The sequence below is a fragment of the Camelus dromedarius genome, chromosome 8 (assembly GCF_036321535.1).
Source record: "Camelus dromedarius isolate mCamDro1 chromosome 8, mCamDro1.pat, whole genome shotgun sequence".
NCBI lineage: Eukaryota > Metazoa > Chordata > Mammalia > Artiodactyla > Camelidae > Camelus > Camelus dromedarius.
The window spans coordinates 71,202,233-71,218,657 of NC_087443.1; the positions used below are offsets into that span (position 1 = coordinate 71,202,233).

The following is a 16,425-nucleotide window of genomic DNA, read 5'->3' on the forward strand; positions in this document are numbered from 1 at the left end:
CTTCCTCCTTCTGTTTCCTTCAGAAGGGAACTTGCAAAACAGGCCAGAGAAAACAGGTCATTAAGATGTCTTTGCAAGATGATTTACAGCTGTGTATCATGTTGTTTTAGTATAATATTTATTTCCTCTTACAGATCCCTTTTGCAAAAAACATTTATGGACTCATAGCTCCCAACTTTGGAGTTGGTTTTGCAATTGGTAAGTCACATGTGCCTTGTGCCTTAAAACTTTGTTTTCCCTTTACTAAGAAAGAGTTCCTTTCACTCAGGCAGACTATAGTTACTCAATCTAAAATTTCTAGACACTTGGCAGGAGGCTGTGGGCAGCTTAGCTCAAGTACAACTTGTAGATCATCTACAGAAGGGTACCAGCTTCCACACAGTCGTTTATTTCCTGAAAACCAGTATTGAAAAAGCCTGATATTTACAGAAGCAAAGTGACTCTCCACTGCTGATCTTGGGCAAACAGACGAACTGCTTACTCAGAGCACATTTGTTTGGGCTCATATCTGTGCACAGACCCTCTCATATGAGGCTGGGGGACAAAAACTTCATATGTATTTTTTTTCTGAATAAGGTTTGTACAGAAAAGGTAGACTGATGTGTTGATGAACAGCTGTACCGTGGGCATTTTCACAGGCAAAGGGGACGAGTCTGTAGTAATGTGAGGAAGGTAAGTAATATGTTAGGGAAAATCTTGTTAATAGTTTAGATAAATAGCATACGCTCATTTCTTATTTATAATATACAGATTGATCGTGATAGAAGTAAAGCTAAATCTGTCACAGGGTAAAGGCAGGAATTGAATCTTTGGTCCAGTAGAAAGAATAGAGGCTTTGCTGACTCTTCAGACCAGGTTAGGTTCTCCTAGTGTATAAATATACACGTAGTCGTATACATATATACGTACTCTTACACATACACATGCATATATTTACACAGGCATTTACACACACATATACAAATGCATGTACATACAAACACATATATAGACATACATGTGACACGTATACATACACATACACACATTTACATATACACATACAGACATACACACAGACACATAATATGCACACACATATAGACATACATGTGACACACGTATACATACACATACATTTACATGTACACACATATACACAATATGTGCACACATACAAATACACGTACATATACATACATGTATATAAACATACAGATACATATAGACATATGTATACATACACATACATATACACATACACATACATAACCTCTCATGGCACCTTCGTAGCATCGGTCACAATCGTCATTCATTTTTCAGCTCTTTGTTTTGTTCACCCCATGTCCCAGCACCTTGCACATTTCAGGTGATCAGCAAAAAATAGTTGAATGAAAGAAATTTCTCTTATCCTCTTGCCTCTGCTAGGTGTGTGGGTGAGGGACCTAGCATTTGCATGCCCTGCTGGGCGTGTTCACAGCTGTCATCTCATTTAGCCATTTTCATCTCCATGTTATCAGTGGGGAGACAGATGTTCAGAGAGATGAGGCGTGATGATGCTTGCCCGCCAGGAATTTGGACCCTGAACTCTGAATATGTTGTGCTCTTTCTTTCTGCTTCCTGTCCCTGACTATTCAAGAGACCAGAGATTCTAATACAGGTCTTGGTGGTGGTTTTTGGTTTTCAGCCAGCTAAATGAGCCAACCTCTATTGATTTTAGTTCCCCAAGTAGGGCCAGATGAGCCCTCACTCTCCTTCCTGTTCTGTTTCTTTCTGATTCTGCCTAGTACTTTTCAGCTGTAACTCTCCTAATCTAAGTGTGAGGCCAGGGTGTGGTTGGGGACGAGGCTGGGTGAGGCACATAGGTTCGCCCACTCTTTGAGGGCAGTGGACAAGTGGGCCAGAAAAGAGCAAATCAGGAAATCACCCGCAAGAAGCAGGCTCAGGGTCCACACAGCCCGGAGCCAGCAATGCCCTGGATCTGAAGAACGGCCAGTGAGTCACCAGAGTCCTAGGTGCCCTCCAGCAGACAGTGGAGGACAAGGTGAGATGAGGCCAAGAACAGGCAGATGGTGGTCTGGGTTCCAGTCCCAGCCTCAGGCACCTTCAGTCTCTCCTGGGTGGAAGATACGCTCTAGGGAGTTTACCTCAAGTCTTGTGGCAGCAGTGCTGAGAGGGGAAGAACTCTTGGCAGGGCTTTGAGTCTTGGATACGGTCCCTGACATTCAGCCCATTGTGGATTTCCATCAGTTTTCTGTAGCCTGTGTTCCCTGACTGTCCACAGGCATGGTGGATTCGTCGATGATGCCCATCATGGGCTACCTGGTGGACCTGCGGCACGTGTCGGTCTACGGGAGCGTGTATGCCATTGCGGATGTGGCATTCTGTATGGGATATGCGATAGGTAAGGACATTGGCTTTTCAAAACAACCTTTTTTTCTCAGTGCGTGATTGATAATGCCTGCTGAAAATTACTTAAACCTTTGCATATTTCTGCCTACAAGACATTTAGAGAGAGCTTTATCTAATTCTCTGTTTCCTGAAAGGTCCTTCCGCTGGTGGGGCTATCGCAAAGGCAATTGGATTTCCGTGGCTCATGACAATTATTGGAGTAATTGATATTCTTTTTGCTCCTCTCTGCGTTTTTCTTCGAAGTCCACCTGCCAAGGAAGAAAAAATGGTAAGAAAATTTTAGGATGCAATGACGTGTTTCTTGGTCATTTTAGCCTGGTCTTCTGGGTAACGTCTTAGGCATAGTTCTAAAATATATTTCTGCTCCTTCCTGAATAGAACTCCCCAAACATAAATGGTAGTAAGAGTTTCTCTTTAGTTTATACCACAGAGGGAAGCTGCTGCTTTTACTGTATCAAGTATCATGTTTAGACATTTAAAGAATGAAATTATTTTTGAACATAGATTAGCAGTCAGTAGAGCTCTGTCAGCCAGGTATAAACATGGGTAGTTCAGTTTAATTTTCTATGCTTCTTGAAAATCTAAAACATAACTTTTTTGCCTCCTGTGCTTATTCCTATGATCAGCCACCTTTGGGTCTGTTTGCTTTTCTCCTAATCTTTACAGCTTTCAGTAATAGTGTCTTAGTCTTCACTGCATAAGACTCTGGAGATGGTTTTAATGAACCTTATGGAAAAATTGTCATTTATGCACATAGATGTGAGCATGTTTAACCTTTAAATTCATAATTTCATGACTAGAAACATAGCTGTAGGCTAATGTGGTATTGACTATAAAGTGTTCCTCTTCTGAGCAAATTCTAACTTACCGATTCTAATTTGAATTTTGAAATGCATTAGTCATTTTACCTTTTCTGATAAATGTTCACACCTGGTGGTGGTGTGGCTGCTGTTTTTCTAAAATATCAAATGGTGGTAACACTCATCTAGTTGAAAGACGAGGGCTTGAGATTAAGAGTGAATGAGAAACAAGGCCAGTGGAGATGGTAGTTTTGTGTTGAGGAATGGATGCGAGGTTCACCTGTGATGTTCTCTTGGGAGGACGTTGGAAGTTCCTTCTGACGGTTGAACTGAAATAGGTCTTCATGTTTCAGGGTTTCTTGAACTGCCCTTTTACGCTTTTCCCCAAAGAGTGGATTTAAAGACAGACACAGAGCCCCAAGTTAGGTTATGTGCAGTCTTTGTTTTGGGCATCTTTTGCATTCATCAGTTAGCTCAATATATTTTAAAAAACCCATTCAGCACTGAGCACTAGTCTTGTACCCTTTCTTATATAGGATTTAACTTGATAATGTTGAATTACTCATGCCTCGTTTGACTCAAAGAAGCAGAGTGGCTGTGGAAACGTTCCGACGTCCGCCCCCTTCCTCCCTCTTGCGCTGATGCCTCCCCAGCTCTGAACAACCGGGGCACTTCTCTTCCAGCCTGGCTGTCTAAGCTCCCTGTCCACCTTTGTTTGACCCCAGCCCGGTACCGTGTCCAAAGCAGGGTCAGAAATTCTCTGTGCAACGGCAGAAAACAACTCTTGAGGGGGTGGGTTATAGCTCAGTGGTAGTGTGCTTCGCATGCAGGAGGTCCTGGGTTCAATCCCCAGTACCTCCAGTAAAAAATAAAAAAAATCTAATTACCTCTCGCTTCCCCACAACCCACCCCCCAACCAAAAAGACCAAAAAAAGAAAACTTTTGTTCTGTTGCCACCATATCAATCTGATTAAGGCTTAAGTGAAGATTATTACTTCCATCCCTATTTGACCAGAAAAAAAAAAATCACCTACAAATGCTTCTGTCACCCAGGAGACTGTTTTAAGACTCTTGGGAGGAAGGGAAGGTCCACACAGGCCCTAAAGCTGAGCTGTCTGTCACCAAGGGTGTCATGAGGATTGAAGGGAGGAATCCCAGTGGAGTGTCACCCCCGTGTCTGGCACATAGTAAATGCTCAATAAATTGTCCCTGGTTCCAGTGTCACCCCACTCTCGTTTCTTGCTCTGACCTAACCTGACTCGCTCAGTCAGCCCGGTGGTCCGTCTGTGGGGCAAGAGCTGCTTCCTTTTACTCCCCAGACCCCAGGCTGCCCTCCTGACGGCAGTCGAGGTGGGTGCTGTCATGTGGTCCGTTTGTGGGCAGCAGCAGGAGGGCTTATCTGGGTGTCGGAGGAAACGGATGAGGTCAGAGGATGCGGGGTGTGCTCCGGACTGGCAGGAGGCAGGCCTCAGTACATCTTCTCTTTCCCCGTTTAAACTGAGGCTCTAGTTCATTTTAAAAGAAAAGTGCCGAAGAAAGTGGAAGAGATCACCCTGAAAGGCGAGGCAACAAGAACGACAGGCGTCCAGAAAGCCGCTTTCCCTGTAAAGTGTCAAAATCCTTAATCAGCACCGAGCAGGATGAACCACTGACAACGCAAGAGAATGTGCATCTTGCTGCTGATAATGGGTGCCTGTAATCGAAGGCATCGCGTCAGATGCCGTTTGACTGGCACAGTGGCAGCGTTGGAAGGTGGCAGCCAGCAGCTGCCGCTTACCGTGCGGGAGAGCAGGAAGAAACAGGCTGGAAACCAATCGCACCTAATGACGAGGGGGGCGAGGGCAAGAAGCCGCCTGCCTTGGAGGAGAAACAGCTGATTACTGCCCACTTGAGAAAATCCAATGCAGACAAGTGCTGGCATTCAGGATCAGCAGTTACCTCACGCAGGGGACGCGAGACCAAGAATAAGACATACGGACCTTAGCAAGTCATTCTCTCATTAGGAAGCATTCTGATAGAGTGGTGTTTGGACTTACACTCTGAATGGAAAGATTGAATGCTGTTTTCATGGCTCCCAGGTCATCTAATCATGAACCAGCTTCTGAGCGCTTGAGTATTTCTTCCATTTGGTTTACTGGATTTCTGCTTTTTAACTTTTTTTTTTTAAATAATCACTGTTAACCAATACAGGCAGAGAAAAAAGCCTGTTACTCAGGTCCCTCTGTAAGGCTAAGAAAACCAACTCTGTCATTTGAGGAAACTGTTCCTGTTGTGAGACCATTGCTTGCTTGCAGCCTCTAGCTCTCAGAATACGCGGTGAGAAAAGCCGTGTTCTGGAAGGGAGTTTTATTTTTCTCAGGTTGAGTTACTTTTGAAGATAGGTCACCTTTCTCACATCTTTCTCTTGAAGTTTCCAGCTGTTGCCCAGGAAGGTAGGTGGTTTGAGGACTACAACTTTCTTTTACTAGGTGACTCTGATGCAAAACTCACTTTTTTTTTTTTTTTTTAATTTAAGATACTTGGTAAGTAAAACTTTTCTAGCACATAGGCCTGGGGTCTTCAGTCTCGAGGCCTAGAACATTAGTGCTGTAACTGTCTCACTGTCCCAGCTTCCTATCTGTGTCATTTTTACTCACTTGTTCCCACATTTTCATCACTTTGGATAGAGATCCCGACTCTGCTGTGTGTGAGAAGAAACCCGGCTTTTGGCGGGGCCAGGGCTCAACTCTTAGTAACTGGGCTTTGCTCTGAGTTCAGAGACAACCCCTTCCTTTTTACTTTTCCTTCAGTTGAGAGTTGAACGTGCCTGTCCCCCTACTGCAGTGCGGGGAGCTCTGTGACGTTTAGTCTGGGGAAATCTAAGGCAGTGGTCTGAAATAGTGTAAGGAGAGTCTGTGATGATGGCTGGAATCAGAACTCGATCCGTGAATAGAAATGTGGAGCCAGGTGTTAGTCCAGCCTCGGGTACGTTTCTGACACAGGAGCTCGTCGCATTAAGGGGAGAGCGCGTCCTTAGTAAGAGTGCTGCTACAATGAAGGTGGGTTGTGTGACTTCCCGGGTCCCCCCCACCCTAATTCCAACATTCTAAGTATAACTCTTCCTAAACCGAACCTGCATACCCTTCTTCAGCTTAGATTCCCCCGCCCCCTCTGCTGACTCACAGCCCCTGTGGGTGTAATGAAGACAGCACGCAGGCTGCTGCTGCTGTCTCCGATTGCCCGGGGCCCTCAGAGCGCGGGACCCCGGGTCCTCCAGGCCAGGCACCTAGCAATTGCACCAGACGCCTACGTGGTTAATAGTAGGTGGTACTGTATCTAGTTTTCAAACTACTAGTCCTTAAAATCAGGTTAAAACCATTGTATCATGATGAAACAAGAAGTTAATAAATCTGCACTTTGCTCTCTTTTAGGCTATTCTCATGGATCACAACTGCCCCATTAAAACAAAAATGTACACTCAGAATAATATCCAGGCGTATCCGATAGGTGAGGATGAAGAGTCTGAAAGTGACTGAGACCCTCCAAAGTCACCCAAGTGTCTAACTGTGTGCAACAGTGTTTCCAGTGAAATGGCTCATCCAGAACTGTCTTCGTCATACCCTTCTTCCCTGGTCAAAGAGTGAACCACCAAAGGTCCTTCCTTTTCCATGGTTATGATCGATTGCCAACAGCCTTATAAAGAAAAAGCAGCTTTTCTAGGGGTTTGTATAAACAGTGTTGAAAACTTTATTTTATGTATTTGATTTTATTAAATATTATACAGTATATTTTGACGAAATATAGTGTAAATCTATAAATATTTGAATCCAAATCAGATATAATTTTTTAACTTACATTCACGAACACCTGGGTAAAAAGTTATATTTTTTCTGAATATTGGTAATGAGTGTTTAAAACTAAAGCACACATTATCTCCGAGACACTTCCAACAATGAGAAGCCAGAAGGAAGTCTGAAAAACAGAATCAAATAAGACAGCATATATTATGTAGTGACACTGAATGTTGAGTTACTGAGTTCGTAATTACAGTTGACCTTGAACAACATGGGGCTTGGGCGTGCCGACACCTGATACAACTGAAAATCTGCATACAGCTTTCCAGTTGGCCCTCCACACCCACCGCCACACATCTGTGGACTCAACCAGCCACAGAGCATGTAGTACTGCAGTCCATATTTAGCGAAAGAACTCTGTAAGTGGACTCGTGCAGTTCAAACCGTGTTTTTCAAGGGTCAACTGTACTACCAGTATACCCATGAGTTAAAAGCTAGTTATCTCAAACGTAGAGGACAAGAACTTGAGTCAGTCATCTTGAGGAGAGATCCGTGAATCTCAGCTGGCATTAGTGTTCTATGTAACCACCTACCTGGAAACAGATGGTCGTAAATTATATTGTTTACATGTCATATGGTTGGCAGCAGACATTAAAGCCGATAAGGGTAAAATAGTAAATGCTCTGAAAGCAGAGAAAAGCACCCAAACGTACAGTTATGAGTGAGAAGCTTTTCCTTTCAGATACATACTTGTCTTACCAGACGACAGAACGCCGAGGATAGCTGTCCCTTATCCTGTCAAAGCTGTTTAAGCATGATGAGATAAATCAACATCTAGATCAAGTTTTAGAAAAGAAATTTAAAAGGCTAATAGCTGTTACGAAATGAAAAAATCAGACTATAATTACCTTTGACCTGGAAGTCATCCAAGTGTTTTTTAGGGATCTATTAATTTTGAGTTGCCTGAAACTTTTTTTTAGACTTCTGAAAGTTGTTCACATCTATGTGAAAACAAATTTTAAATGAAGATGGAGGAGGAATAAAATTATATCTGAATCATGTTAGGAAAACAGGTAAAAAATTAGCAGGGTGGTTAGGACACACCCCCTTTCACAGGCAGGAAAAAACCCAAACATCTAAAAATGTGTGTTAGTGTGTCATCTAGTGCTGTGCAATGTAGCTTTTCTAAGCATGACATTGATGTGCCTTTTCGATGTAACAGCAAATACCGTGTTAGTGAACATTGTCAGCTTACATCAAGTATTGTGTGAGATATGATTGAAGATAGCGTGGACTGTCTCAAGTAGTACTTGTTTGTTCCGTAGTTCTGTAATCGTAAAATTACCTGATGTCAGGTCTTCACTAAGCTAAAACTGTTCCTATTACCTTGGGAGGACTCCTCAACCTTGCCATTCTCTGAGAATGTAGCTAATACTTCCTTCCTCATTTCTTTATGAAGCTTTCTTGTGGGGCTTTGACTGATCTGACGTCTGATTTTCAAGTGCATGTATTGGGAGCAAACAAGCTTCCTACTCATGTATTTGCACTGGGCAACTCACACAAGGCTGCTGCTTTGGAGGATGGCTCTGGAGGCACTTCTATGGCCAAAGTTAAAAGGAAGGATTGTTCTCTGCTTCCGTAGGGGAGAGCCTTAAAAAAGAATGTGTTACAAACCCATTCTTAAGAGGGTCTGTGGTTCTCCCCACTCCCAATACCATGTAACTTACTCCTCTTTTAGTTTTGCGTGGGAGGCTTCAGTCTCTTCTAGAATGACTGGCAGACATGTCTGCTGGGGATGCCCAGAGATCATATAAAAGATACATGTTTTTCAGAACTGTTTTGAGAGCAAAAGATATATTATATCTTAAGGGGAAAAACTGTAAGGTCTTTTATATGACTAATATTCTGGGGTTGGCAAGACTATGAAGAGGTTTTTTGTTTGTTTTTTAATGTGTCTATTAGAACAAAGAACACACAGCTCTTTGAACACTCATTTTTTGAGAAGTGGTTTTTATGTTTGTACCTGGCAAAACAGATACAAAATGCTTAATGAGGTAGCAATGAATATTCAATTCTTTCTTTTGACTGCTAAGTGTATCCACCTACAACATGTTTTAGCTAGTTTACTTAATAAACCTTCTGAACACTACTGTGCCTGTTTGTATTCCTTTGTTAACTAGACATTATCATTGGAATAAAATATGTAAGAAGGTATTAACTGTGGATATTCAATTGAAGACTATTCTTTGCTTGCAGGCATCAGGTAAAATCCACTCCAGACTGGTTTGAACCATACTTTCTGGCTTTGCAAAATTTGTTTTAAATTGAAATATGTAAATAGCCACATGGTGTGAGTGTGGAACAAACCAGTAAGTTATCCTTGCATCTCTAAAGTTACACTGTGTTCCTGATTGCTGTGAGAGGTAACTATATGTAATGATGCAGCTATTTAACACAGTAGGTCCACGGGCCCCTGAAGTTCGTGTGTGTGTGTGTGTAAAAAGGATTAGGAAAGCTATTATCTCTCAACTTAGAAATAAAGACAATATATTTTTAAATTAAAGTGATTTAAAACTTACTTTTACAGGACTTAAGATTTTATTATCTTACCATTAGCAGGAGCCAAGTGTCTTCAAATTGCCTTTCAAAAAATTTAAATATACTTACATTTAGAATTGACAGTACCTTCAAATTTTTAGCATGTTTTCTCCTCTCAAAATCACAAAATGGCCACACAGTATTTCAGCTTGTTCTGATACTGAAACACATAAGGCTTGATATTAAGAAATGTGGCATATTGATTGATTCTAAAGTAATGCTAGTGTTGCTCTGCTTGACTGTCTAACCCAGTCAGTCATCGAAATACCAATGTAGGAAACACACTTTTGTCTAACTGCTGCTAGACAGCAGAGGCAAATCCATACATCTAATATTTCACAGCATTAAGAAGTAATAGCAAAACCAGAAAGTAATGCTTTTAGGCAGTTTGCAGAACAGCACTTTTGTTAGCAAAGTGGACTTTGTTAATAAGCTTGTTTTCGTGGCCCAATTACACCAGGCAATGATTCCATAGAGATGCAGCAATCACCTTTTTGAGATGTATCAAATGAAGATATTCTTGTTTTCTGTGGTAGTTTTTTATTTATTATTAGTTTTTAGCTATTGATAACATAGCATGGCAGAATGATTACATCAGGACCGTGATATAATACAACTGTTTTCACTGGAGTAACACCTTACTATTCCCTAGGCTGTCTGGAGTGGTCCCCCCTTGCACTAACGTACAACTGTGATGCCTCTACTGCCTCTCCCAGTAAATATAAAAATATTGCGCTACATTGAAGGTATATTTTACAAATATCATTAGCAGCATTACTGAGCTTGCCATAATTGTGGTTCTACAGAGTCAAATACTTTTAAAACATGAGTAGATTTTTATGAAACCAGTTTTGCATTATTTCTACAGCTCTTTCAAATGCATCAGTTTCAGCAGCATGCTTGGATGTCACTAAAACTTCCAAGGTATAATCCATAACCACCAGCCACTTACAGATACTCTGCCTTCCAGGTTATCAGTGGTAAGTTATTTTTTATAAGATGAAATTTGGTTATTACATTGGGTAAATTGTTTCAAGCTATGTTACAGAACAACTTTTTAGCTTTCACTGGATTTGGTGTATGAAGACTTCTATATGCAAGCATGCTTAAACAAAAAAGGAGGGCATACACAGATATATTTTTATTATCAACTTGGCCAAGAAAGGTATTTCGTTTCCTAATATTTCACTTAATAATGAAATAGCAAGAATGAGAACTGGCTATTGATTTTAAAAGTGGATTAATTTTCTAACCATAAAAATGTTTTATCCATACAAGTCATCTCTTATTTGAGTAGCTCTTTACTGTTCAGAGAACTTCTGCAGCTATGCTGTTGTTTTCCTCACAACAATCCTGTGAGGTAGTTAAGCGTAAGTTTTGTTTATTCCTACTTTAGACCTGGGGAGACTGTAGCGCAGAGCCCTTCTGTGGCTTGTCTATGGTTGCACAGTTCAGTAATGGCCAACAGAAGAGCTGCTACTTAAACTCTTGTATGGAGTCCTGGGTTATAGACCTGGGCCAGAATCCTTACTATTATACTTTGCCTTTTCCTGCCAGCCATAAAAGCTGTTCCATCTAGTTTTAAATTCATGTCAGTTTCACTATACATTGATTACGACAGTAGTTACCTACAAAACAGAAAAACATATACGTATTTCATAGGCATATAAAAGGCCAAAACTTTTATGGTATACCAACAGAGATCATGCTCACACGTTTTCCCTCAGTCATGTGTTGCTGGGATCCACATGACGGACTGAGTATCAGAGTAGATCTTCATTTTAAGAGAGCTGGTCCCAATTCCTATGTACCATGCTGTCTAATTTTCTTTTTCTTTTTTTTTTTTTAAATGACAGTCTGAACTACAGAAGCATTCAGGATGATCAATTCCTTTAAACCTGTAGGATGCCAGATAAAGCAGTAAATCTATTTTGCACAATTCCTCCCCCTCACAACATTCTCATGCATGAAAATGTTTCTAAAACAAAAAGCCAAAACCAGTTATCAGCAAGATCACTTTAAGAACAGTCCTCTGAAACTTCAAATATCCTTGCACATGCTTTATTTCCTAGGGGAGAAGTGAAGATGAGAAATAATCATAAATGTTTAGAACTTCCATCTGAAAAGAAAGCATCAACATTTTGAAAGGTTGTATTTCAAAATCCAACTGGTTACTGATTTTTAGTAATCTTGTCATCCTCTCCACAAAAAATTCTTGACCAACTGCATTCTATATTTACTCCCTATTATATTTTTTCAATGCAAGCTCTTCAAATTAATCACCATATTCTTACTATACTTAAATTGCACAGAAGCTTTAGAAAAAAATTTCACAGAAGCATAGAAAGCAAGCAATATATGTAAAAAGTTTTTTTACTCAATCCGCGTAACTGACTAAAGCTGCAGCGTCTGCTTTCATGTTACATTTGACAAAATCAAAACAAAAAGCACCCCCAAAACCCCCAAATAACAAAAATCCCAAGCAGGTAGAGATGATAAACTTCGTAACACAAAGTAAGATTCAAAACCTGTTCCCTCAATGATTGCTGTTGTCAATTTGGGCATGCAGCAAATTTGTTGTTATAACGGTGATGGAAAAGAAAGTATTTCAAGAATTTGGACAGTATCCTATTTAACATTAATTCAAAAACTAGGAAGAGAAAGGAAAAATAACACAATGAGACATCACACATAATAAACATGAAAAGTTAGCTTACATAGTTACATAATTAGAAAAAGTTAAAAATAAATTATTAAAAATAAATTCCCAGTATAAACCCAAAAAGCACAGCTATAAATGCGATCTGAAACAACCAATTTAGTGATCGGGTCATGTTTTTGCTGGAAAACCACCTTTTCCACTCTAGTTCTTACAGAAGCAAATAACTGTGGAGCAGCAGGCCAAGTGCATAATAAGAGGGTTTAAATGTGGTTGTATCTGCGGTACTTTATATGCAACTTTTCTTCAATTACTTGAAAATTTAAATAGACTGTTACACAGACTCAGATGGGCCAAATAAGTCATCTGGCAAGCTACTGAACGGCTGAGAGTCTATCAGTTGGGTTATTTCACTCTCAAGGTCTTCTTCTGTATCATCTGTGTACTTGCTTATTTTTTTGGAGTGCTGGTCTAAAGACAGACTTTCCAAAGATTCAATGTCTTCAATGCCTGCTCTGTAGTGGATCATAAGAAGAGTTAGGGCCTGCAGTCTTTCACCTGATTTAGCCAAAGCAGCAGAAAGAAGCGATTTTTTCCTTGTATCAGTTGTCTCTTTTTCTTCTCTAACAAGGGAATTATTATGTTCCAACTCCTGATCAATTTCATTCTGCAGTTTATCCAGCATGAACTCTAGTTTCTGGATCCTTTCCTCTGTAGGCAAGCCCCTGTACAGATCACGACCAATTTCTTTAACGGCAATGAAGACGCTGTCATCCAGACCACCTTCCTTTCTCACTAACTTTATTCCTGTGTTGTTGCCCCGTTTAGAAGGACTATTTGGACCACAGACCTCCGTGTCACTGCCTTCGTTGTCTGATGTATTGGGTGTGTGTTTTGGTGAAGGTTCTACTAGATCAGTTCCTGGCTCAGAAAGGCGAGTTTTAGAGACTTGACGCAGGTTTAACAAACGAGAGCTCGTATTGATGATATGTCTTGTCAAGCCTGTTGTTCTGTTGACTGACTTGCCAGCTTCAGCATCAACACGAGGGGGCAGGCCTAGGAGGGTTTCCTGTCCTTCCAGCCTGAGGTTTTTCAGGGCCCGGTCTATCCGCCGATCAGTTGCTCCACAAAGAGAGCTCTCAGCTAGACACTTTTCCTGACATTTTTTATGGCAAACATAAGCACAGAACATACACTGGGAAGCAGCTTTAGTCCAAACTTTTTTCTTACAGTAATCACACCAAGTTGGGTTCTGGAACTGAGTATCCTGGAAACTATGCTTATTTTCTGTTAGACCCATCTGTCCAGCAAACTGTTCCTCCTTAGGTAGGGCAGAAACCTCTTCGACCAAATGGAGCTCTTTTTCTTTCTCCAAGTTAGTGACTACATGGTGGTCTGGCTCTCCTTCTTTTAAATACTTGAAGTGAACAGTAATGTCACCAAAGCAAAATTTGTCATTGAACCCCTTCTGCATACTCAAGTTGCGCAGCGCGGTTCTTGTGACCATGGCCTTAGGTGATGGGGGTTCCAGTCTGAATTTAGAAAGGTATTCCATGTTTGATGTAGCTAAGCACCCTAAAGCCACCTCTTCAAGTTTTAAGCTAACGTGCCCCAAACAGATGAGACCCCCTAACTTGAAGGGATCCTTGCACCACAGCGCAATGTTTAAGTACCTGTGGCAGGCTTCTATGTCAAAGAGACAGCTGGCTCTGGCTCTTGTCCATTTTCCTAGCTTATTACGATAAGGAATCTCTGATGATTCCCACGCCTGAGGGTCATCGGAACAGTCCTTAGGAGGGCAGGAACTTTCTGAAGTCACATCTTTCGCCACTTCTGGCTTTGCTAAAAACTGCTTAGATGCAGCTGCTTCTTCTACATGCTCCAGATTTTTCACTTGCTTTTCAGCAGGTTTATCTGCAGGAGTCGGCGGCGGCACCTTCTCCGGCTTTTCAATGAGAGTATCTGGTTCTGCCTGATTTGGGGCGTCAGCAGAAGGCAAAGGAACTTTGACTTGCGGTCGTGGTGGCACAGGTGGTTTGAAAGTGGATCCCTGGGCGGATTTTGACACTTGTGTTGGTTCTGTTATCTCAGAAGATTTTAGGGCTAAGGGTTTATTTCCTTCTTTGGATGGAAGTTTTGGTGGTGGTGGGTGACTTCCTACAACTAATTTACGGTTTAAAACTGGTGATATGGTTCCCAGGGGCTTAACAGAAAGTGTTGTTGGAGCACGTTTGGGACTGTGACTTGATGACTGTGCCTCGTCTCTGACCTCAGTTTGTGCTCTGACATCACTCGCCAAGTCTTCAAATTCAGAATCCAAGTCTCTATTTTCAGCATCTACTGCCAGCCCAGTTGTTTCCTCTTCATAGTTTGGTTGGCATGAGCTTGACAAGAAGTTTTCTTCTAACTGCCCGAAGCTGTCTTGCAGCACTGCACCCTGATTGCTCTGGCCAACAGGCCTTTCGTAATACACTAGGACTCGGTCACCAGCCTGCTTGATAAGTTTCAACACTTGCAGTGTAGATGTGATTTTCACACCTGTTTTAAGATTTTTAAAAGGGAAAGCGTATAAATTACTGCAATAAAAATTACCTAATTTGCTAAATATAATTGCCATTAACTCATGATTATTTAACTACTGGAAGAGTAATAATGAAACCTCTAAGATATCTTACTGGCTTATGGATACATCAGTGTACTGATTCTCAAATGCTGAATGCTCTGATGTCCTGGAAATATTTACCTTTTCAAACCAAATGATGACATGAAAATTCTTAGAAGGGTGCCAAGTTGCTAACTCCTAATTGCTTTCCATTCCTTCCTAGGTTTAAATGACATTTTTTTCTCAGTTTGAATTAAGGAAGGGAGTAGAGTGAGACCCACTGGAAAGGACTTTATCAGTGGTTAGACCAGATTTAGAATGATGGGAATCTCTGAGTCTACTGAAGGAAATTCTAAAATGCACCAGGAATTACAAGCTATGCGGTGAATGATTCAAATTAAGAGACCATGCTTAAAATAAACTCAGTAAAATACTATACTATGACTAGTGGACTCTTTTACAGATTGTTTTTATTAGCCCCACTCATCAAATTAATCTTCTTCTGGACCAGAAAGAATAAGGAAGGCATAAAAGGAAGGCTTTAAAGTTAAACAAGTTGTTTATTATCTGCATCTGTACCAACGACAGCTTAATTTTCATTTTACTTTCTAATAGGTGCTACATTAACATAGCTAAAAATTCAAAAGGTACAGAAGGATGTACAGTAAAAAATCTCCCTTCTACCTCTATCTGCCAGCCATACTGTCCCTTTCCCGGAGCAGTCAGAGCTAGCAGCTTCTGATGTGTTCTTCTAGGGATATTCTAGTATCTTTTAAGGTCTCTATTTGTTTCCTGCCCTCTCCCTACCTTCCCCTCCAAAAGTACTTACCCAAGCTATCCCTTTCTGTAGGACTTAGAGAAAGGGGGGGGGGGCTTTGCTTTCCAAAGGTCTTAAGGGCATTCTAAATAAATCAAAGTAACATCAGCCCCATCTAATAACCTGACTTCAGAGTTCCTCAACCTCTATCCTCTCCTTTGGCTGCCCAGGCAAGACCATGCTTTAGACCTGGTCATACTTAGAACTTTTCCAAATCAAAGTAATACACCAGGAAATTAACGTCTGATCACAATCTTCTATTTTCCACCTTTTACATTCCTGTCTGCTAACAAAATCTGTTTTGAGGTGATTTCCATGTCTAGTCATTCCTCCTTTGTTCTCATGGTCCAGCTGGTCGACTGATACTACTTGCTTTCCTTCCAAACCTCAGTCTCAAGACTTCAATGATGTTCACATCAAGCTTTTTTACTTTTATGCCCTAGCCCTTTCCTCTTCTACCATCTGTCTTTCTGATCCCCAGCTTTGCTACCCCCTTATCACCCTGCCCAGCTCCTGAGCTTACTGCCTGGATTCAGCACTGGGTTATGCGATCTATCTTCAGTGAGGCGTTCAGAGCTGCTTTAGCATTCTTTTGACCGGTCTTGAAACAACTAAGTCTTCAAACACCAGCTTCAAACCTTTCCTATTCCCCTGAATCCCACTCTCCCTGCTCTCGTTTATTCTGTAGATGACATCACCTTATTTACAAAAGATCAACAAGAAGCCACCTTTTCTCCCTGTCAATCATTCTCAGTATTAAGCTGTCTCAGAGGAGAAAATATCCC

At 41.2% G+C, this 16,425-nt stretch overlaps 2 protein-coding genes across 3 annotated transcripts in view; one reads left to right on the top strand and one right to left on the bottom strand.

The window, feature by feature from the left end:
* The window catches only part of SLC18A2 (solute carrier family 18 member A2), a 28,937-nt gene extending 22,128 nt beyond the window's left edge, over positions 1 to 6,809 (top strand). The window contains exons 12-15 of the mRNA XM_064488479.1: positions 135 to 198; positions 2,264 to 2,383; positions 2,526 to 2,659; positions 6,602 to 6,809. Coding sequence (XP_064344549.1) covers positions 135 to 198; positions 2,264 to 2,383; positions 2,526 to 2,659; positions 6,602 to 6,706 — 423 coding nt within the window. The 3' untranslated portion in view covers positions 6,707 to 6,809. The remainder of the gene's footprint in view (positions 1 to 134; positions 199 to 2,263; positions 2,384 to 2,525; positions 2,660 to 6,601) is intronic.
* PDZD8 (PDZ domain containing 8) overlaps positions 5,647 to 16,425 on the bottom strand; it is a 74,671-nt gene continuing 63,892 nt past the window's right edge. The window contains exon 5 of one of the 2 annotated variants that reach the window (XM_064488478.1): positions 5,647 to 9,722. In XM_064488478.1, coding sequence (XP_064344548.1) covers positions 9,652 to 9,722 — 71 coding nt within the window. In that variant the 3' untranslated portion in view covers positions 5,647 to 9,651. Of the gene's footprint in view, positions 9,723 to 11,919; positions 14,760 to 16,425 lie in introns of those variants that run through there. The other variant, XM_010987205.3, reaches the window with a different exon arrangement.